This window comes from Bison bison, unplaced genomic scaffold, assembly GCF_000754665.1.
Source record: "Bison bison bison isolate TAMUID 2011002044 unplaced genomic scaffold, Bison_UMD1.0 scf7180017864533, whole genome shotgun sequence".
NCBI lineage: Eukaryota > Metazoa > Chordata > Mammalia > Artiodactyla > Bovidae > Bison > Bison bison.
This window is the reverse complement of record NW_011495082.1, coordinates 16738520-16761652: the sequence shown is the minus strand read 5'-3', so window position 1 is coordinate 16761652 and position 23133 is coordinate 16738520. Positions and strand designations below refer to the sequence as shown.

Genomic DNA, 23133 nt, shown 5'->3' with positions numbered 1-23133 from the left:
AATCCGCCTGCAATGGAGGAGACCTGGGTTCGATCCCTGGGTCAGGAAGATCCCCTGGAGAAGGGAAAGGCTACCCACTCCAGTATTCTGGCCTGGAGAATTCCATGGACTGTATAGTCCATGAGGTCGCAAAGAGTTGGACACAACTAAGTGACTTTCACTTTTCCCTTTTGCCCTCATATTTCTTCTAACTTTGACCACTGTCAAATTTGCTGGCTTAATTTAGACAATTAAAAAGGACCAGGCAATTAGTTTTTGTTTTTGTTTTAATTCCCATCAAGTTATCATACACTTCCTTAAAAAGTATTTATGTGTTACAGATAAGAGGTATCATTTTAAAGATTCAGGGCATTCCAATTATTTCTGAAATGCATATTAAGAGCTCTGCAGTAATATGGCGTACTCCTACTCTGAAGCCCAGTGTTGACAATATTTTCAGTCAGCAAAGGAAACAAATGGAGTGTTCCCTCCAGTATTTGCTGGCTTTTGTGCCTACTGCAGCTAAACTGGTGTTTTATGATATCTTTCTGCACCACACATTTTCATTTCAACATCATGTCATCTCACTCACGAGGACACAGCAGAAAGGGCAGCTCTCTTATGTGACTTTCTCAGGGTCACCAGGCTAGTTCCTGGAAAAGCAGGCTGAAAATGCTGGGCGGCTGACATTTCCATCTGTCTACCGAAGCTTTCAAAGGTGCCACGTGTCCACCAGTTGGCAGGAGGTGGATGGTATTTTCACCTTTGAGGCCAGGAGGCCTGCTTAGAATGAGTACACCATTCTAAAGAGATGATCGGTGAGTATGAACAGGAACATTATCCTGACTGTGGGCTTATCAGCCAGCCTCTGTCCACTTTGGTTTGATGAGTGTAAAGGGCGCTAAGGAGGCAAGCTTCTGTTCGTAGCTCACGGAGAAAGGGCCAGAATACATGCTTTGGTGAAACTACTGTCTTTTAAAATCAGCAACAACTTATCACATTGAAAATAAAAATATGAGACAGCCATGCCAAGGAGGCACATTCCTTCAGACTATCAAATAAGCTCGACAAAAGAGCAGGAGAAGGACAGAGAGCCAGGAATCCAAATGCTGCCTTGGTGCAATCCCCTCAGCCAGTCAGGAAACGTTCATCTTCATTTGGAGTTCACCTGATTGGTGGCAAAAAGGCTGGACAATCACAGGGAGTTCCTCTTCTCTACAAAAACACGTTTTAAAAACCGGTTTGCAAACAAGGAGATCAAACCAGTCCATCCTAAAGGAAATCAACCCTGAATATTCATTGGAAGGACTGACGATGAAGCTCCAGTACTTTGCCACCTGATGTGAAGAACTGACTTGTTGGAAAAGACTCTGATGCTGGAAAGATTGAAGGTGGGAGGAGAAGGGGACGACAGAGGATGAGATGGTTGGATGGCATCACCGATAGACATGAGTTTGAGCAAATTCCAGGAGACAGTGAAAAACAGGGAAGCCTGGTGCGCTGCAGTCCATAGGGTCACAAAGAGTTGGATGTGACTTAGGAGTGAACAACAACAATACGGTTGTAAAGTGCTTCACATTTTCTGATGGGAAAAACATTATAATAGGTGGAGGAACAAAGGTGGGGGGCAATGTTTGAACTATTCATTGGAAGGGCCATCAGTTCAAGGCTATAACAACAGTGAACCTCTGTCTGTGGTTCTCACACTGATCCAGGGTAACAAGAGTTCAATGGAAATATTTTGGGGCCACAGGAGGGGTTCAGGGGAAGCTTAGTGAATGGGACTTTGAGACCTCTATTCCTACTGCAGTCACAGGCACTCAACTGTAATCTTTTAAATGCATTGTTTCACTGCTCTGTGTCAACTGAAACAACATGTTGTCAGATTTAGGGCTAAGTTTTACGACTTCAGAGTCGAAAAGATTTAAAGATCTACTCTACGCTTTGACATCTTCGCTTGAGGTACTTCTCCCTAACAAAATAAAATTATAGAGGAAAGAATGCTAGCATCCTCCTGGGTATCTGGTGACACAGCCCAGAGCAATCTGCCCTCAACAGCTTGTATTTTGTTTTAATAATTCATAAGGAATTTGTGTTCTCCATAGCCTAACTACGTGTGCTTTAAACAAAATAAGTTGAAACTTACTTAATATTAAGTAAAATCATTCTCTAAGAAATTGGTTCATGTTATGATTTAATATGTCCCCTGGCCTCAATATTAAACACAGTTTAAAGTATAAAACATCTGTGTTTAAGATCCAGGTGTGCTACTTCCTGTGTGGCTTTGGATAGGTAACTTCCCTTGTGTGAACCTCAGGCTCAAATACTGTCAAATACTGTGATTTTAATCTCCATAGTTAGGGTCGGAGAAATAACATGAATCTGGGGTTACTGTTCCCTTCTTTCTTTCTTTTTTTTTTTTTTTGGTATTGCGCAGTGGGGATTATTTCCTTCCTTTTCCACATGAGCAGCCTTGCAAATAAAGAAGACAAAAAAAATTCCAGCCTGAAGGGTGTGTGTGAAAGCAGACGGTAGGACCAGTCTTTGCTGTGATTATGGGAGGAAGAATGTGGAGAGCAACGATATATCTTTTGCCCTCAGAACTCTTTGACACCTTTTGATAGATTCATCTTCTCTACTGTCCTACCATCTCAGTTCGGCTGCACAGGGATAAAGATGGGGATTGTAATATTCCAACATAAACATTCCTAAAGAACGTCATGGAAGAGGGAGATCTGAACTACATAAAGGCACAAGCAGTGGACAAGAGCAAACAGCGGCACAGACACAGTATGTAAAACTTGACTTTTGAAGAAAAAATCACTTCTTACATAAGAGTAAGTAATAATATTATACCATATTATTCTCCTTAATCTTTGTGATGATAATCTAATTAAATGAAAAGTCTGAGAGATTCACAGATGGGTTTCAGCTTACTGAGTCAACACAGAATACATTTCTATGTTTTGGTGTAATATCAAGTCTTGTTTGTTGAAAGGAAAAGCAAATTTCACCTTGGAGTCAGAGTCTCTTTTCAAGTTTGCTGTACTGACCCATATATTGTGACTTACTCATCATGGGATGTCTGATGAATACTGATGTTCAGGCACAAGGCTTCCTGAAACCTTCATTCAGGGATGCTTATATTTTTATGACAGTAAAGCTTATTTAGAATCTAGCCTCTAGCTTAGCACGTAAGTGTTGCTCTCTAGACGCACATTTGAATTAAAAGTTCATATCCCGATTGACACAGTATTTTATTAGTTAAAGAACAATCAAGCAAACACTGTTTGAAAACAAAGTGAAGTTCTGACAGGAAGTGAAGTATCCCTCACTTTCTTTATCAACAGATATGGAGAAGCTCCAAGTGGCAAAGCAATAAAGATCAGATAATCAATAAAGAGCTGAAACACTACTGAAATAAAACATCTATTCTCAATCTGCTGAATTTGTTTCTGAAGGGCTATTATGATTGGGCATTTGATTGTTTATTGCTTTTTAGGTGAAATACTTCCATGAAAAGTCTTGCTTGTTATATCAATTTATCAAAAGAAACTAAAAAAAAAAAAAGAAACAAATAAATTGGTACTGGAATCTTTACTTCAGATTTAGTTTGGTTCAACATGGATCCTGTAAGTTTTGCTAAAACTCCATTTGAAGGAAAGGCTGTGCCCTGTCCTGTTCACTATCATAGCCGTAGTATCTAGTATAATGCCTGTGACACAGATAGGTGCTTAATAAATACCTTTAGAATGAAGCTTAGTAAATCCCAGACAGGCTGTCAGTGTTCTAACAGTGGCATTGTAAAGTGGTTTTTTTTTTTTTTTTGAGCTAGCAAATTTGGTGTCTTAGAGAATACTGTAAGAAATTGAGTCTGGAGATGTTTATCCAGTGGCTTATGATAAGTTGCATTTTGACCCACTGAAGCTGATAAATCTTTACAAATTTTGAAAAATAGCTCTTATTTGCAGCATTTTGGCTAAAATTGATGTACCCCAAGCACATTCAGGTGGTGCATGTGAGTATTCTGATCATTCTGACGGTTATTCTGCGGAGAAGTTAACTGAGGAGACAGAGGGCAATGGGCACAGCACAGCATGGTCGCCGTGTTGGTATAAAGCACGGTGAGAGTAAACCATGGGATACCACTGTGAGGCCAGAACTAGACGTGCGTCTTTTACTGAAATCAAGTCTCTAGAACTTGATTCCAGGAGTGCTATTTTCAAGTCTTGTTGCTCAGTGTAGTAACATTAAAATAACATTAAAAAAGCAAGCAGCATTTCTATTGAATCTGAGGACTATAAAATTACAGTTGATCATATTGTGGTATCTTTTCTACTTGGATGAAACCAGGAATATCTAAAATGTAAAATATCTTACATTTTCGATATTCTAACTGCAGTGAATTTAAGCCTGCTATCATGTACAAAGATCTACTAAGAACCTTAGAAGTGCATATAGTATTAACTTGCATCTGTGAAATTCATCTAGGAATAGACAAGGACATTGTTTCTAAATAAAACACAGTATACAGCATTCCCATCCACCTAGCCAGAAAACTACCACGTCACCTTTAAATTAAAAAAAAATGACTGAAGTATAAATTGAGTTCCAAGATTCACATTTTAGTTTTATCCTCAAGAAAACTGATACATAGTTAATGAATGGGAATACCTTGCGCACTGGCTTGAAGACATCGATAATTTCCCCGCTGGAAAAGTTCATCACAAATCCTTGCACGGGTTCTTGGTCCTCAAAGTAAGGCTTTCCATTCACCGCAAAGAGCAAACCTGTGACAACATATCCAGTTAACCTTCCTTTAAAATATGCGCAAGACTGGCTTTTAAACACATGTGTGCAAAGGGCACAAACAAGAAACATAGGGTCAACCCTACATTTGGGAACAAACGTGGAAAACAGAATACTTAGTAGATGTCTCTGAGTAATAAGATCAGGAACAGACAGGTTAGGAGGCTAACCTTGTAATAGGAAAACCAAGAACCGCAAGGCCTGTCCCACTGAGGAAGCCAGTAGAAATCAGTAATCCAATTATGAAATCAGTAATCCACAGTTATAGAGGAGATGACACAGGTAGAGGAATATATATGTAGATATACTAAACAGGTTATGGGAAGAGTCAGGTTATTGAAAGCAATCATTTTAGGGTATCAAATCTTTTAAAAAAATATGTTAACATCTATGATAGCTACAAGTAGAATCAGAGAAAAATAGGCAAAGAAAGTGAAGTTATAGCATAAATAGAAGAATGATCTGATTTTAAACAACTACCCCTTGGAAATGTGAGATGCATATTTCAGATTATCAAAGACATTTTTTTCTAACTAAAAAAATTAGACCAATGTTTATACTAATTCAATGAATACTCTTTGCAGTAAATCATATTTCTTAGTTTAGTAGTGTTTATCCAAAAAAATGGAAACTGTGATGCTTTGATTAGTACTGCAGATGATTGAATATTATATTTTAAAGAATTAAAACAATAAAATATACAGAATACTAAACCTGTATTGAAAGTTTTTTCATCTTATTTAAGGATTTCAGGATAGGGTTCTTTACCACATCATACTAAAAAATATCACCACTATTAACATCAGTTACTACTGTGTAACATTGTAGAGAGAATTCCAATTATAATGCACTTTGTCTTTTGCTGAGATTCTCTTTTTAACCAGATTTCCTCTCTTTTCTCCTAATGTTTTTCTTCTCATATTTGATTTATTTTTATTCACTATGAACTTGATCACCCTCTTTCTTAAGTAAATTTGTTGTTGCTCAGTCTCTCAGTCATGTCCAACTCTGTGACCCCATGGACTGTAGTACTCCAGGCTTCCCTGTCCTTCACCATCTCCCGGAGCTTTCTCAAACTCATGTCCATTGAGTCGGTGATGCCATCCAACAATCTCATCCTCTATCATCCCTTTCTCTTCCTGCCTTCAATCTCTCCCACCATCAGGGTGTTTTCCAGTGAGTCAGTTCTTCACATCAGAGGTGGCCGAAGTACTGGAGCTTCAGCCTCAGCATCAGTCCCTCCAATGGATACTCAGGATTGATTTTCTTCAGGATAGACTGGTTTGATCTCCTTGCAATCCAAGAGACTCGCAAGAGTATTCTCCAACATCACAGTTCAAAAGCATCAATTCTTCAGTGCTCAGCCTTCTTTATGGTCCAACTCTCACATCCATACGTGACTAATGGAAAGACCATAGCTTTGACTATATGGCCCTTTGTTGATTAAGTAAATGGTCTTGCCAAACTTATTCTTTAAATAGGAGGTAAAAACCAACACGAGAATTTATCTTTCATTAACATTAATGAGTCTTTTATTACTTTTTAATTACTTATTCCTTAGGGAAGCCAATGTGTTCCTGTTTCAGTCCCTTGAGTCCCTTTATTCCGTGTCTTACATAAACTGGGGGCTGCCTAAGAAGATATTAGCCATGTGTGTGTTAGTTGTTCAGTTGTGTCCAACTCTTTGAGAACCCATGAGCAGTAGCCGGCCAGACTCCTCTGTCCATGGAATTCTCCAGGCAAGAATGCTGGAGTGGGTTGCCATTTCCTTCTCTAGGAATCTTCCTGACCCAGGGATTGAACTCGTTTCCTGCATTGCAGACAGATTCTTCACTACCTGAGCCACCAAGGAAACCCTGAGAGCAGCCATATGCAACTTCAGTAGCATGAGAAATAGAAATATTATTGTGATAACTATGTAGTAATGCATCTTTAATACATGTATAGATGTATTTATTGAATGTATTGCAAAAATCATATATAAATTCTAGAAATATATTTTCAATTGTTCAGTATTCATGATATAAAGAAATGCTGTTTTTAAAATATGAATTAAATAAACCCTATTTTGTAAGTTTGAATTATTTTTCTGGTTTTCTTTAAGTCAAGAAAATCTATTTTGAAAATGAGAAAAAACTACAGATTTCACTGATCATTTCTCCTGACACATAAGCCCCTACTTACTTCACCTATTTATCTTTAAAAAATTGGCCATCACTCTTTAAAAAAATGTGAAGCAGAAGTATTTTGAATACTGACTTTATCAACATACACCATCTGTTGATGATGTATGAAGACAAAATATTAATCATTTAATAACTAGAGCAAATGATCAAGATTAACAAAAAATAAAAATATAAGGGAATGCTTTTTTAATCCATCACAAACAGCTGCTAAATCTTTTGAGTTCATTATTTCTGTATAAAGAAGAGTGGTGCTTGAGTTTAAAATGGTTTACCATAAGAGCATATGAAGATCATACAGACACTTTTTAAGGATGGAAAGCAGTATGAAAAAACACAGAAAATAAAAATGAAATACCTGGTATGTATGAAATTGCAAACACATTTCTTCCAAACGACGGGTGCTTAATCTCGCGCACAAATTCTTTGGTGTCGGTTTTGAAACACTGGATCCGACCGTTTTCCCGGTCTGCCACACACAGCTGGCCCAGGGGAGGCACCAGGGCCAAGCTGTGAGGAACTCTGAACTGGCCTGGTTTAGGACTGCTCTCTGGAGACGCTACAGAATGAAGAAAAACCTCAGACTTACAATGTGTAAAATCACCCAAACTTTGACTCTGAAGTCTCCTAAACTTCAAAATTCACTATAGTAAGCCACTAAATATCTGGAACCAGGGGAAAAATAAGGTAAAGCAGTTAGTATCTTTGCCCATGAATACATGACAGATTTTCTCCCTGTTTGGATAAAGTTTAAAGCTTTTGGGTAGAAGCATTCCTTTCTTCCTTAAGACTGTGTGTGTGTGTGTGTGTGAGTGAGAAAGAGATAGTGTACAACCAGGTGGATGCATTTGGAAGCCCTGTTTTCCTCACTCAAGGGACAATTACATCCCAAAGAATGGGATGGCCATGCTCATTCCCTCCCAAAGGAGGGATGGCCAGCCTCTTGTTCCTTGTGATGCTGGCCAAGAATGAGAAGCCGAGATAAAGAGTCTAACTGAGTACCTTCTCCCCACTGTGTGATGAATTTTCCACTTGGTGAAAACTGCACAAGGCGACTGTTGCAGTAGCCATCTGACACATAGATGGTTCCGGTGTCTGGATCCACAGCCACATCGGTGGGCTGACAGAAGTGATTCTGGTCACTGCCTGGTTGCATGCTCCTTCCCAGGGTTAGCAGAGGGCCTTCTTTACTCTTTGGATCTAGTTTGAACACCTTTTCAAAAAAAGAACGAAAGCCTCACTCACTTTGCATGGTTATTTACTGACGCCCACCTACCTGACTCAGGCAATTCGAAGGTCAGCTCTCAAGAGACCTATTTACAAGCAGGTACTTTTCAGAACTGGATGGGACTCTGGAAATGATCTGGTCTGCTTCCTTCATTTGATGAGTGAGACTCACAGAGATTAAGGGACCTGCCCAAGTTTCTTCAGGTCACTGGTGGCGAGCAGAGACTAGCACGTGGATGCCCTGTTCCACCCTCCCCCACTTCCTCTTCCTCAGCTACCAGTTGGGTGTGCCCCAGCCAATACAAGGGCAATAAACGGCTCACTGAGATGATGCTTGAAGGCTAGCGGTGCCTTCTGAGTTCTAGTTTCTTATCCTAGTTTTCCTAGTTCTTTCCCACCTATTCATCAAACGGGTATTAAACATGAGCTTATCCTTTAAGGATAAAACATTACGACTACACTCTGACGGAAATATTAACTTCCTTTAAAAAGAACAAAAAAACTGCTGTTTTACATATAAACATGTATGCACTAGAGACCTTGTCTCGATTTATGGAAGATTAAGGTGGCGTATGAAAAATACATAAAACACATAAAGTAATAAAACAGAACTAAGACCTGGGGACAGAGGAAAGAAATACGGAAAGCTCAGAAGGAGGCCGGGGGAGCTAGACATTCGGTAGGGGGAAGTTTCACCTCTTGCCCTAAGGTTCCTGCCAGCCCCACACGGGAGGGTGACTGGATCATTTATGGGCAAGTTTTCCTGAGCACTGAGTGCTAAATGAACCATTTCAGACCTGGCCGTTCCATTCTTTTGTTATAAACTTTCTGGGTCACAGAAGAAGACCCAGACAACTCCAGAGCATTCTGAAAGCACAGCCTCATTAACTTCTATGCGCGTGGGTACGCACTCAGTAGATCCCATGGACTGTAGCTCTCCAGGCTCCTCCGTCCATGGGAGTCTCCAGGCAAGAACACTGGAGTGGGTTGCCATGCCCTCCTCCAGGGGATCTTCCTGATCCAGGGATCAAACCTGAGTCTCTTGCATCTTCTGCGTTGCAGGCAGCCTGTTTACTGCTGAGCCACTGAGGAAGCCCAACTTCTATTTGAATAACCAAATGGAATTTCTATTTGAAATGCCAAATGGAAGATTACCTGATGAAGCGCCACGTCTGTGACCCAATAATTTCCATCTTTATCTATACTCAAGCCATGTGGCAAGTAAAACCTGCAAAATACAAATAACCATCCTAATTATATAATTACTCCCAAAGTACACATGAGAAGAAAGTTTTCTGCTAATTAATTTGTAACAGCAATATAAATTTATATACTGATAAATGTATACCTGCATGACTCTAGAAAAGGCCAAAATGAATTGTCAAATCAAAATACCCATTTTAATAGAGACTGCCTCGTGAAAAAATGTAATTGGTATCTAATCTTCTAACAATATGTAAATGAAGCATACATATCAATTACAAATATTTATTATCAAGTATGGTATATTAAATAACAATATCAATTTGAAAACAAGTTCTAAAATCATAAAGAAATGTGTATAAAACAAAGTGTATAGAGAAATATAAATGTGGATTTATACGGTTTGAATACTTCAAGTATGCTGCAAAATAATATAGCATTGTATTAATATTAAATATATGGCTGAAAAGCTTTAAGAGTGATTATTAATACTAAAGACGGTAAAACGCAAAGAAAACACCTTCCAGCAGACATAGGCTGTGACCAGCTAAGCAAAGTTAAGCGGTATGCTAGATAATAGTAAGAGAAGGTTAACCTATCTAACAAGTCAGTTGGGATGACCTGGATAAGAGAATCATAAACTAATGTAAACAGAGACTCACAGGCTTAAGGAACTAGGACAGAACTAACAAACACATGGACAATGTCTTAATGTTTTGGGGATCAAATCCGACAATCCACAAGCTACATGTGTCAGCTTCTAGCCTGTACAAAGTGTTGGCATCACAGATTTTTGTTTTCAGGAGCCAAGAAGGTAACACCTTGATCTTGACTGCTACACTGAACTAGATCTCCCTTTTGGTCACCGAATGTGAGGGTTATGACTTGCTTTCGACACAGACACACCACTGTCGGCCACGCTGATGTAGCAGCAGCTCTGCCTTCCTCTTTAACGCCTATCTGGAATGAGAACACTTCGGACTGATAGCCAGAGTACTGGAGAGACAGGTTCAAACACAATGAGTGGTGGGGCTGGTATTAGAACTCGGCCCTTGACTCACCATCTCAGGATCCTATAAAAAGCTAATTGTTAGCATCTCCATAATCAGCTGTATTCAAAGCGGATGGCTCCCAGCCTTTTAAAGAAGCTGGCTCTCCCTGTGCCTAAGCAGATAAAGTAGGGTATAGCTCCCGAAGCTGCCAGGCCACAAAGGTCGAGGACACTCTGTCAGCAGGTGCCCCTTTCTTTCAAAGACCATGAATATCAGCCAACTTTTTTTTGGCTGCCAGAAGCCAAATCTAGGAATAAGACCAAATAATGGGCAGCTTTCAAAGCCAAATTAACTATGCATGCCATGGAAAGTTGAAAATGACATTTGTTTAATCTTCACTTTGAGATGGGAAGAGAGAAGCCTTTTTTCTTAATGGTGACTAGCTGCTGAGTTTGGTTATGTAACTTCTCCGCTTAAGAAATTTTTTTTAATCTTCAGATCTAGCTGAGCAGCAACTCACTTCATTAGCCATGTGTATCAATTTTCTCTGACGCTTGACTACCATTAGAATCACCGAGGGAGCTTTCACACTACTATTTTGATACCTGGGCCCCATCCCAGACTAAATATGAATCTCAATTTTGGAAGCTTCCCAGATGACTCTAATGTTCAGTCAGGGTTTAAAACCACCTCTTTAGAAAATGAAAGGATGGCTCTATCAGTCCCCTGCTTTCTTAAGCTGTGTTTTCTCACCACTGCTGTACAATATACTCTTTCTAAGGCCAGACCCAATGATACACTTCGTACCAAATAGCACAAGCATTAATAACAACATATGCAATTTAACTCACAGATTTTTTCCACTGGACTGGAGTACTGCAGCATTATTTGGATCTATGACAAGAATAGTGTCTTCCTCAATTGGTCCAAGACCTCTTTGCTGGTAAACAAACTTGCTATCAAAAGAGCTAGTAAAAAAAAAAACAAGGCATTAGAATGGGAATAAGCCAATCAGAAACATCAGCGACCTTGAGAAACGCAGCTCATTCACTTGAGGTTTTAAACATGGAATCAAGAGAAGGGCTCAGACGTGTCTGACTGCACTCTTTGCCCTTCATGCTTCAGTATCTTGGATCACAGATATAATACCATCGCCTGAGGAACTAGACAAGGTCAGGGGGGAAGGCAAGGTTTCCAACCCGCCAAATCTGAATCCACACTTTCTCCAGATCTCCAGGTGAGTCACGGCCCATGAGACGTGGAGAAACACTGCCCAGAACTCTTAAAGAAGCTAATTTTTTCTCAAAAGCTCCTCAAAATGTTTAAATTCAGTAACTATTTTCTTTCAAAATACAAATGGAGGTATAACTTAACTTTCTGTGTAATGGTAAGGAAAGTGTGAACGGAAGGATGAAGCATAGTGATCAAAACTGTGTTTGCTATTTTACTTGCTGTAGGTACAACATGCAAACACACATTACAAGGACACAGAACAGAACATCCAAAATATTTCAAAAATATAAAACTGATTCTTGAAACAAAAATGTGTTTGAGACATAAAACCTTCTCCATATAACAGCTTTTCTGTAAGTACAAAATGGACATCTATGTAATAATTAATAAAAACACTAAAATGAATGACAGTTTCTGCTTTTTAACTCTATACTTTCCAGGCTATTATAAAATATTGTGAACATTTATATATATTTATATTTCTACCTGAATTAGTAGTATCGTTCTTTAAATTGATAATTATCACAGACATTGTACCTATTTAGATTCCTATTCGAAAATTATTTGTGATATATCACAAAGACAAGTTCTTCCAATCTAAGCTTATGTGACAGAGAGAAAAATATATGAAGCACCAACAGGCCAACTTACATTTCAAGAGCAAAGAACTAACTGATTAGCACATAGTTGAGACATGTTTGTGGGTGGGGAGCATAAAAATATAAAATATATATATATATTTTGCCAGATGAAGTCACTGTATAGATCAATAAATGTTCCTATAAATACAATTTCCTTTATAAAATAAGACAAGGTTGTGAAAAAGAAACTACTAAAGCTTTGTAGTTCAACCATATAAGCAAAAAAAGAATCTGAACAACATTAAGTATTTATGGAGAAACATTTTTAATTTGGAAGGCGACAGACTGCTCAATTCTATCATACTCCTATTGATTAGTTGGTTGGTATTTTTATGGAACTTATGCAGAGACCCAGTAGGAGAACAAAAATTTCAAAATTATATTCTTTTGCCATTAAAAATAAACACCATATAACTATTTGAGCTTCTTGACTGTCACAGTCTTTGGGTGTACTTTCCCTGAAAGATAATAATAAGTCCCTGAAGTAGTTCTTATTAATGATGCATTCAATTGAATAAAAAATATTGATTCAGCTTTGTCAACTAAAACTTAAGTAATACTGCTTACATATGCTATTATGTGTAGTTAAAACCACATAGCAGAAAAAAAATACATAAGTTGATGAAATGGAAGTAACATCACCAACAAAGCATATTTTATAAGACAATTATGACATCATTATTAAATTAAAACATACAATTTTATTAGTTAGAATCAATGTAAGAATATGCAAGATATTAATAAATCAGGAGACACCAATGATGAGCAAACACAAGTAACTCTTTCTTAGTACTAGGAAACACCAAACAGTTTATCCTCTATCTGAATGTATTTTTATTTACTTTTAATTGGAGGATAATTGCTTTACAATGTGGTGTTGGTTTCTGCCGTACATCAAAATGAATCTGCCATAGGTATACGTATGTCCGCTCCCTCTTGAACCTCCTCCCTCCCACCTCCCACCCCATCCCACCCCTCCAGGCTGTCTCCGAGCATGGAGTTGAGCTCCCTGTGACACACAGCAAGTCCCTCTGGCCATCTGTTTTACATATGGTAATGTGTAAGTTTGGGCTTCCTGGGTAGCTCAGCTGGAAAAGAATCCGCCTGCAAAGCAGGAGACCCTAGTTCGATTCCTGGGTCAGGAAGATTCCCTGAAGAAGGGATAGGCTACCTACTCCAGGATTCTTGGGCTTCCCTGGTGGCTCAGGCGGTTAAGAATCTGCCCGCAATGCGGGAGACCTGGGTTCAATCCCTGGGTTGGGAAGATCCCATAAGGAAAGGAAAGGCAATCCACTCCAGTGTTCTAGCCTGGAGAATCCCATGGACAGAGGAGCCTGGTGGGCTACAGCCATGGGGTTGCAAAGGGTCGGACATAACAGGGACTGAGCACAGGCAATGTCTATGTTTCAATGTTATTCCCTCAATTTGTCCCATCCTCTCTGCCCCCCCGCGGCACCCACAGTCTGGTCTCTGTGTCTGTGTTTACACTGCTGCCCTGCAAATAAGTTCATCAGTACCATTTTTCTAGATTTCATATACATGTGTCTCTTTTTGATGTGACATTCTGTACTAAAAATCATAACCATTCTCATAGAAAACAAAGCTATTGAATTCAACCATCAATGGTAATTTTTTCCAACTTGTCTAGGATACTGGATAACTTAAGTGCAGCATGTCTAACACTCATAGTATGCTGCAGTTTTACATTCATATGTAGTAGCATGAGGGCTTCCCTGGTGGCTCAGTGGTAACAATCCACCTGCAATGCAGGAAGTACAGGAGACAGGGGTTCAATCCCTGGGTTGGAAAGATCCCCTGGAGGAAGGCATGGCAACCCACTCCAGTATTCTCACCTGGAGAATCCCATGGACAGAGGAGCCTGTGGACTACAGTCCATAGGTTTGCAAAGAGTTGGACAAGACTGAAGTGACTCAGCATGTATGCACGCACATAGCAGGATGAAGTCCCTTCATTCATTATTTAAGGCTGAAGTCATATTCCTCATTATTCAGAAACATTTCACGATTTTTAATGGCATAATGGTAATCTAAACAACGTGAGAATTATGTTTTCTCTGACTTTAAGGAGTTAAAATTTGTTTTCACTTTTTTAATAGAAATTTGAGATAACTGTAGATTTACATGCAGTCACAAGACATAATCCCTAGAGAAGGGAATGGCAACCCATTTCAGTATTCTTGGAGTATTCTCCAGAATACTGGAGAATCTGGTATTCTCCAGAAGAGCCTGGAGGGCTACAGTCCTCCAGGGGTTGCAGAGAGCTGGACATGACTTCACACACACACACACACACAAATAATAGGGCTTCCCTGGTGGCTCAGAGAGAGATTCTATGTACACTTTGCCTGGTTTCCTCAGTGGTACCTTTCTGAACAACTATACTACAATATCATAACTGGGATACTGATATTGGGAAAATCCACTGATTATATTTAGACACCCTTTTCCATTTGGTATTTCCTAAAATTTTCATTTATTCCTACAGTTTATTTACTTGGGCGTGGAATACACTACTGTATTACTTCTCCACCTAGGAGTTAGTACGAGGGAAAGTTACCACGTCCTCACAATTCATACCAAGTGCTGTCCACGTGACATGCAGCGTTCTGGCCCACTAATGACAGCTAATGACAGTGACAGTCCAACTGCCTGCTGTATATCCTGATAAAACTGCAACCTGGCATACCTAATTCCACATCTCTTATCTGCAAAACGGCAAACTGTAAGAGAAGCCTGACATATTTACTTGTTTGTGATTTCCCCAAGCAATAGGTTGCAGTATTCTTTGGTCTGTCTTGTCATTCACTTAAATATTCACCATCAGTCTTCAATCTCTGGTCCCACTATTTTAGGAAATAACATTCTTACAACTTATTGATGGAGAGAAAGCAGATTTCCCCCACCCAACACCTTCAGGGGCATATGCTGAATTCCTCTATCTTAAATTATGCTTTTTTATAGCTCTAGTTTATTTTTCCAGACACTTAAGTATCTAAAAATGTACATTCTAGTTTAAATTATTCTCTGGTAGTCATGTAAGCTCAAAGTCAAGGACCCATAATGCTGGGCTTGGCTTCCAAGAGAACAAGCTATGTCAAGGAAAAATATAAATAAACCCAGACTCACTGCTTATGTGAGTCATACCAAATGACATGTAGCTAATGCACATGTCATAAAATATCCTTTATCAATGGAACTGTTCTACACTGTTCATGAATACAGAAAAAAATGTATCAAGTAGTTGATGTTCTGCTGTCACAAACCCAAATTGTGTGTGGGCATCTATATTCACAATCTAGAAATGTCAAATTTCTAGTGGTGGGAAAAATGCAAAATTAACTAATTTGAGGATCATACTCTTTTATTATTCATTTTTTGATGTTATAACAAATGTGAAATAGCAAATGAAAGAGCCAAAAGAAAAATAAGTAACAATATAAGTAAGCCATGGAGTAAATAAATCAGATTTTGGAGTAAATAAATCAGATTTTTATAATTAAATATTAAATGTATGAAAATATCAGATCTCTTAAATTATCGTTTTTTTTATTAGTATCTTATATATACACAATGTAACAACTAGTAATATCATTTATCTTTTAGGGTTTTTTAATTATTACAAATGAGCCCCATGTCATTAGCATGTACAGAGGACATTCTTTGTAATGCTTCAAACTAACCACTCTTCCTATGGAATGCAGTTCTGTGGTTATTAATAATAATATTACTATATTTCCCCCATATCCATTAAGGATCTCAGTGACTAGGCAAGTTTTTAAATTTACTGATATTAGCATCATTTGAGTATTTTCATTTATTTCAGTAACATAAATAACAAATAATAACATTCTAGAATTCTTGGGGACACCAGAGCTTTAAAGGAATTAACCACAACACCATAGATTCAACTATTTCATTGAAAATCTTCTGTGATACCCTTTACCAGATGTCTGTATGTTTAAACTGGCAGCATCAAGGGATATTCAGTCACTGTCACTCAATAGATTGGTTGATGAGTCTTAATCCTTTCACTTGGGATAGCTGGAGCTTCATACAACTAATAGCTGGCCCCTGGTAGATACACAGGGCAAGTAATAAAAGGAATTGATGGTTCATTTTTTTTTTTTTTATTCTGAAATGGGAAAAGTCACACACACACACACACACACAACACACATACTCACATTAAATCTGCCAAATAAAGTAATTTATAAACTCTCTTGTAATTCAAAGAAAAGTAACCCTTGAACAGTTCACAAATGGATGTCAGATTATAGAGCTGGATACACTGTTGCTGTAGCAAACTGCTTATTTAGTGTTCCAAAGCAGCTACCCTGCATTATATGCTGCAGAGAGGTCTTTATTTCAACCACGTTTAACTTTTTACAGAATATAATAACACCCTGCACATTTCACACAGTGCCTGGAGCACTGCTGATCTCTGCTTGCTTCTCTGAAAAAGCACTCAGTGGAAAAGGCTGAATGGAGGCCTGCGGGCTGGTATTCATCAGTTCTTTATTTTAGCAGTTTGAATCCCCCATTAATGATTTTGCACATTAGCAGCTAATCAAACAGTTTAGATAAGGCTGAAAAGAAATGCATTGCTATATTCACACGCAAAAGAATTTAGAATACAGAGAAAATAAACTTCTGTGCCATCAATCAAAATTAAGGGAAATGCAAAATAAATAAGAGCAACTGAAGACAGAAGTAAAATATAATGTTGTAATTATATAAATTAAGAGGTTGGAGAAAGGACCACAGGTTCTCAAGTGAGAAAATAAAGGGAAACATACCTTCAATGTTAGGAAAGCAAAGACATACTATACGAAGACTAAAGACTTTAAATGGAATATAATTTAACACTATGTTTAAAACATTTACTTCTTACACACATTGCAAAAATTCCCTATGAGGAGGAAAAAGGGTGGGCAGACAAAGAACTCAGCGTGACCACTTATGCCCTGATGGACCCAGCACTAGAGACATCCCAAATAAGGATGAAAATATCAAAAGACTAGGTATCACAGCACCAGGCTCTGTTTGGTCAGTAAGGCCACTGGGAACGTGTTACTTAACAAAGTGACTTTTGTTACTCAAGAGAAGGAGGAAGATTTTAAAGCCTTCATTTTTTTGGACTAGAGAACAGAGGCACTGAACTCAAATGTCTTGATACGGGCCTCAGAGCTAGGAAACAGAAACCAAGTTTGAAACCTGGGTGTCCTGTCCACAAAAACATATGTTTTTTTCTTATTAGGATTAACCTCACTGGACTGGGAGAGTCTCCCCTCCAGTTATCAAATTTAATTTGTAGATGTAGAAGAGACAGAAGAATAGTCACATAGCCAAGAAGAATCGGAGAAAGTGGCATAAAACTGAAAAACTGGCTTGAGCACAACAGCAAACGGCAATATAAGACAGAAGGGCAGACTATGGACGTTCTCTTTGTAGGACTCCTTACAATTTTCCCTTGGATGTGAAGATAATAAGTTCAATTTTCCAGGTCTAATTAATTCTAAAGGTATGAAAGAGTTTGCAGATACAGAAGCAGAACCTCAAGCAGATATCTTAATTGAAACTTCAGGTGACTAGTGAGGCAAATCTTGAACTGCTTTTTATGCAAGTTAGGAAGCAGACTTTTGAAACAAAAAAAACTTGGCAAGATTCCATAAAACATTGTTGAGGAGATGGTTTCTGAATGAATTATCTGGGGGGCAAATGGGAGATTCCCAGAAGCCCACATCTCTAAGGACAAAACTTGTTAAACCAAGCAGTCAACTATTCAAACTTTATAAACAATATGTATGAAGATATGAAAGGCAAATTCACCAAACAGACCTAATACCAGGCTGGAAGGGACAGCTCATTCTTTGGTTAATTAAGAATAAAATAGTATCTGTAAAAATGGAAGCAATGCTAAATCTAGCAACATGAAATATAATTGGAATAAAATGCTGAATTCAGTGTTCACTGTATAAATACGAATTTCCAGTAAAAACTTGTGCACAATTTTATGAAATATAATTAGAGACATCAGTAGATTACACATTCAACACAAAGTAACAAGGTGATATGACTGCTGAAGAAAAGTGAATGCCAATCACTAATAGATATCTAGAATACACATCAAGGAAAGTTAACTGTGCTGCTCATCAGGTAATACATGAAGCACTGTGGCTACTTCTCAACCAAACACTAGAAGACTGAGAAACCAGAGCACCTTCAGATAAAAATATCATGTTAACATGAAGACTGGCTCAGGGCCTATGGGATATTTAGTCTGGAGAAGATAAGACTTTCTTCAAATATGCAAATAACTGACATGAATAAATGGAAGTGAATTTACTCTGCATTTGGCTGTCATGAAGGTGAAGTTATAGGACACAGATTTGAGGTTAATGTGATGAAGAACCGAATGACATCTAGATGAGTCCCATAATTGGGAAGTATATCTCATTCTAGGGAATTTCTGGCCTCTGAAAGAATTCAAGCATCTGAAAGAATTCAGATGACGGTGGAAGATTTTGCCTGGAGACGTCCTGGCAGGAGCCTGGAGCTGCGCTCTCTGGTGGACCTCTGCTACTCTGGGTGCTCAATGTCTACTGCCCCATTTTGTGCCAATGAAACCTATTTTTCTCTAGTTGACCCAAAATTCTAAGCCTCACTCTCAGTCCACTTTTTTTTTTTTAATTGAAGGATAATTGTTTTACAGCATTTTGTTGTTTTTCTGTCAAACCCCCACTTGCTTTTGATAATAACAACTCTACTCTCACATTACAGAGATAAAACAAAAAGCTTAGGCTAAGCCAAAGAGTGAATTTCATTCCTTTGCCCACAGTTCAGGATGAAAGAAAAATGTTCTGCTACCTACCTAAAGTCAGGTAGGAGAACACTAAATGACTCAATTTAAGGATTTCTTGTTGACCTATCAAGGACACAGATGGTCTCTTCTGGTATTCTGAAGTTGCAAATAGGGAGGAAGATCAATCTGAGCCTAAGAATGGAACTAACCAGGAGAAGATGTGTTAAATAGACCCTGGTGCTATCATCTGAGCTACCATACCCTGAAAGTTTTTATTTATACAAACTAATAAATTTCTTCTTTTTCTAAGCTAGTATGCATTGGGTTTTCTCCTTCATTGGCTACAGATGGAATTCCAAGTGACACAACTTTCAAAATCCCTTTCAACTCCATGTGAAGAGTGACAGATGGTATAATAGAAATACCTTCTAGTGCCTAAAAATAAGGGATAAAACCCATGATTTACTGAAGAGGGTATGGGACATGAGGCCTGCAGAGGAGAACTTCAACTATAGCTGAGATAAATAAAAGAGAGGCCAGGAAGCAAGCCTCTGACCATGGTGGTGATTTTAAGATAGACACCCCAGGAACAAAGGTTACTGAGGCAGGAGCTACCCAGCTCCTGCTGGGAGGCATTTAAACTTTAAAGAGCCCTCGTTGTCATGCTGCCCTAACATTAGGGCAGACAAGAGGCTTGTTAAAGTTTCATTACACCCTGAAACTTCCTTTCAGCTAGAAGAAGTCTCTTACAGTAGCCATGGGCTTACCCGATGGCTCAGACAGTAAACAACCCTCCTGCAATGCAGGAGACTAGGGTTCGATCCCTGGGTTGGGACGACCCTCTGGAGAAGGGAATAGTAACTCATTCTAGTATTCTTGCCTGGAGAATCCCATGAACAGAGGAGCCTGGTGGGCTACAATTCACAAGGTTGCAAAGAGTTGCACATGACTGAGTTATTAGCACACATATATAGAGCAGCTATACGGAAGTAAGGGACTGACAAGGAGGAAAACAGAAATCAAATTGAGAAAGGAGATAACAGTTTACTGTTATTATTATTCTTGTTGCCATGCTTATTTAGCATAATTAAGTAGAAGAGTAAGGGCTGATCAAGGCTGTTGGGCAGGAAAGACGAGGAACAGTACTCATAAAGAGAACTGAAGGTGAGAGCTGCACAGTCGTGTCTGACTCTTTGTGACCCCATGGAGTCCATGGAATTCTCCAGGCCAGAACACTGGAGTGGGTAGCCGTTCCCTTCTCCAGGAGATCTTCCCAACCCAGGGATCGAACCCAGGTCTCCCACATTGCAGGCAGATTCTTTATCAGCTGAGCCACCAGGGAAGCAAAGAAAATTGATGTGATATCAAAAAAGCTTTGAGTATGGACTATTAATTAGGGATTATTACTAAATAGTAATAACTCCTCCTTCTGGAGGAGGGAATGGCAAACCACCCCAGTATACTTGCCGTGAGAACCTCATGAGCTGTATAAAAGGCCAAAAAGATATGACACCAAAAGATGAGTCCCGCAGGTCTGAAGGGGTCCAATATGCTGCTGGGGAAGAGTGGAGGAGAATGAATGAAGCAGCTGGGCCGAAGTGGATATGATGCTCAGTTGTGGATGTGTCTGGTGATGAAAGTAAAATCCGATGCTACAAAAAACAGGACTGTATAGGAACTGGAATGTTAGGTCCATGAATCAAGGAAAATCAGACATGGTCAAGCAGGAAATGGTAAGAATCAACATAGACATCCTAGGAATCAGTGAACTAAAATGGACAGGAATGGGTGAATTTAATGCAGAAGACCACTAATCATCAAAAAAGCAAGAGAGTTCTTGACTTCTGCTTTATTGACTATGCCAAAGCCTTTGACTGTGTGGATCACAACAAACTGTGGAAAATTCTTAAAGAAATGGGAATACCAGACCACCTGATCTGCCTCTTGAGAAATCTGTATGCAGATCAGGAAGAAGCAACAGTTAGAACTGGACATGGAACAACAGACTGGTTCCAAATCAAGAAAGGAGTACGTCAAGGTTGTATATTGTCACCCTGCTTATTTAACTTCTATGCAGAGTACATCATGAGAGATGCTGGGCTGGATGAAGCACAAGCTGGGATCAAGATTGCTGGGAGAAATATCACTAACCTCAGATATGCAGATGACACCACCCTTATGCAGAAAGTGAAGAAGAACTAAAGAGCCTCTTGATGAAGTTGAAAGAAGAGAGTGAAAAAGTTGGCTTAAAGCTCAACATTCAGAAAACTAAGATCATGGCATCTGGTCCTATCACTTCATGGCAAATAGAGGGGGAAACAGTGGAAACAGTGATGGACTTTATTTTTGGGGGCTCCAAAAGCACTGCAGATGGTGACCGCAGCCATGAAATTAAAAGATGCTTGCTCCTTGGAAGGAAAGTTATGACCAACCTAGACAGCATATTGAAAAGTAGAGACATTACTTTGCCAAGAAAGGTCCATCTACTCAAGGCTGTTGTTTCTTCAGTAGTCATGTATGGATGTGAGAGGTGGACTATAAAGAAACCTGAGTGCCAAAGAATTGATGCTTTTGAACTGTGGTGTTAGAGAAGACTCTTGAGAGTCCCTTGGACTGCACGGAGATCCAACCAATCCACCCTAAAGGAAATAGTCCTGAATATTCATTGGAAGGACTGATGCTGAAGCTGAAACTCCAACACTTTGGTCACTTGATACGAAGAACTGACTCATTTGAAAAGACCCTGATGCTGGGAAAGACTAAAGGCAGGAGGAGAAGGGGACAACAGAGGATGAGATGGTTGGATGGCATCACCACCTCAATGGTCATGAGTTTGAGTAAACTCTGGGAGCTGGTGATGGATAGGGAGGCCTGGCATGCTGCAGTCCATGGGGTTGCAAAGAGTTGGACATGACTGAGCAACTGAACTGAATTGATTATTTATCTACTACTGTGGGCAAGAATCCCTTACAAGAAATAGAGAAGCCCTCATAATCAACAAAAGTGTCTGAAATATAGTACATGGGTGCACCTTCAAAAATAACAGGATGATCTCGTTTCACTTCCAAGGCAACCGTCAACATGACAGTAATCCAAGTCTATGCCCCAACCACTAATGCTGAAGAAGCTAAAGTTGAGTGGTTCTATGAAGACCTAGAAGACCTTCTAGAACTGATACCTAAAAAAGATGTTATAGTCATCATCGGGGATTGGAAGGCAAAAGCAGGAAGTTAAGATATACCCAGAGTAACAGGCAAGTTTGGCCTGGGAGTACAAAATGAAGCAGGGCAAAGGGTAACTGAATTCTGCCAAGAGAATGCACTAGTCATAGTAAATACTCTTTTTCAACAACATAAGAGATGACTTTACACATGGACATCACCAAATGACCAATACTGAAATCAAACCGATTACATTCTCTGTAGCCGAAAATGGAGAAGCTGCATACAGTCAGCAAAAACAAGACCTGGAGCTGACTGTGGCTCAGATCATCACCTTCTCATAGCAAAATTCAGGCTTAAACTAAAGAAAACTGGGAAAACCACTAGGCCAGCCAGTATGACTTAAATCCCATATGAATTTGCAGTGGAGGTGACAAAGATTCAAGAGACTAGATTTAGATAACAGTGTGCCTGAAGAACTATGGACAGAGGTCCATAGTATTGTACAGGAGGTGGCGAACAAAACCATCCCAAATAAAAGGAAAAACAAGAAGGCAGGGTGGTTATCTGAGGAGGCTTTACAAATAGTGGAAGAACAAAGAGAAGCAAAAAGCAAGGGGGAGAGGGAAAGGTAACCCAATTAAATGCAGAGTTTCAAAGGATATCTGTAAGAGACAATAAGGCTTTCTTCAAAAAACAGTGTTTAACAATAGAAGAGTATGTCAAGGCTGTATATGGTTACCCTGCTTACTTATCTTCTATGCAGAGTGCATCATGCGAAATGCTGGACTGCATGAAGCACAAGCTAGAATCAAGATTGCTGGGAGAAATATCAATAACTTCAGATATGCAGATGACACCACCCTTATGGCAGAAAGCAAAG

At 39.1% G+C, this 23133-nt stretch overlaps 1 protein-coding gene across 8 annotated transcripts in view; it reads right to left on the bottom strand.

Annotated features, from left to right (window-relative positions):
* PAM (peptidylglycine alpha-amidating monooxygenase) overlaps window positions 1-23133 on the bottom strand; it is a 180562-nt gene that overhangs the window by 18860 nt on the left and 138569 nt on the right. For all 8 annotated transcript variants that reach the window (XM_010831969.1, XM_010831967.1, XM_010831968.1 and 5 more), the window contains 5 exons: window positions 11245-11361; window positions 9354-9426; window positions 7974-8184; window positions 7330-7530; window positions 4654-4769 (listed from right to left, as the gene is read on the bottom strand). In XM_010831969.1, the coding sequence (XP_010830271.1) occupies window positions 4654-4769; window positions 7330-7530; window positions 7974-8184; window positions 9354-9426; window positions 11245-11361 (718 nt within the window). The remainder of the gene's footprint in view (window positions 1-4653; window positions 4770-7329; window positions 7531-7973; window positions 8185-9353; window positions 9427-11244; window positions 11362-23133) is intronic.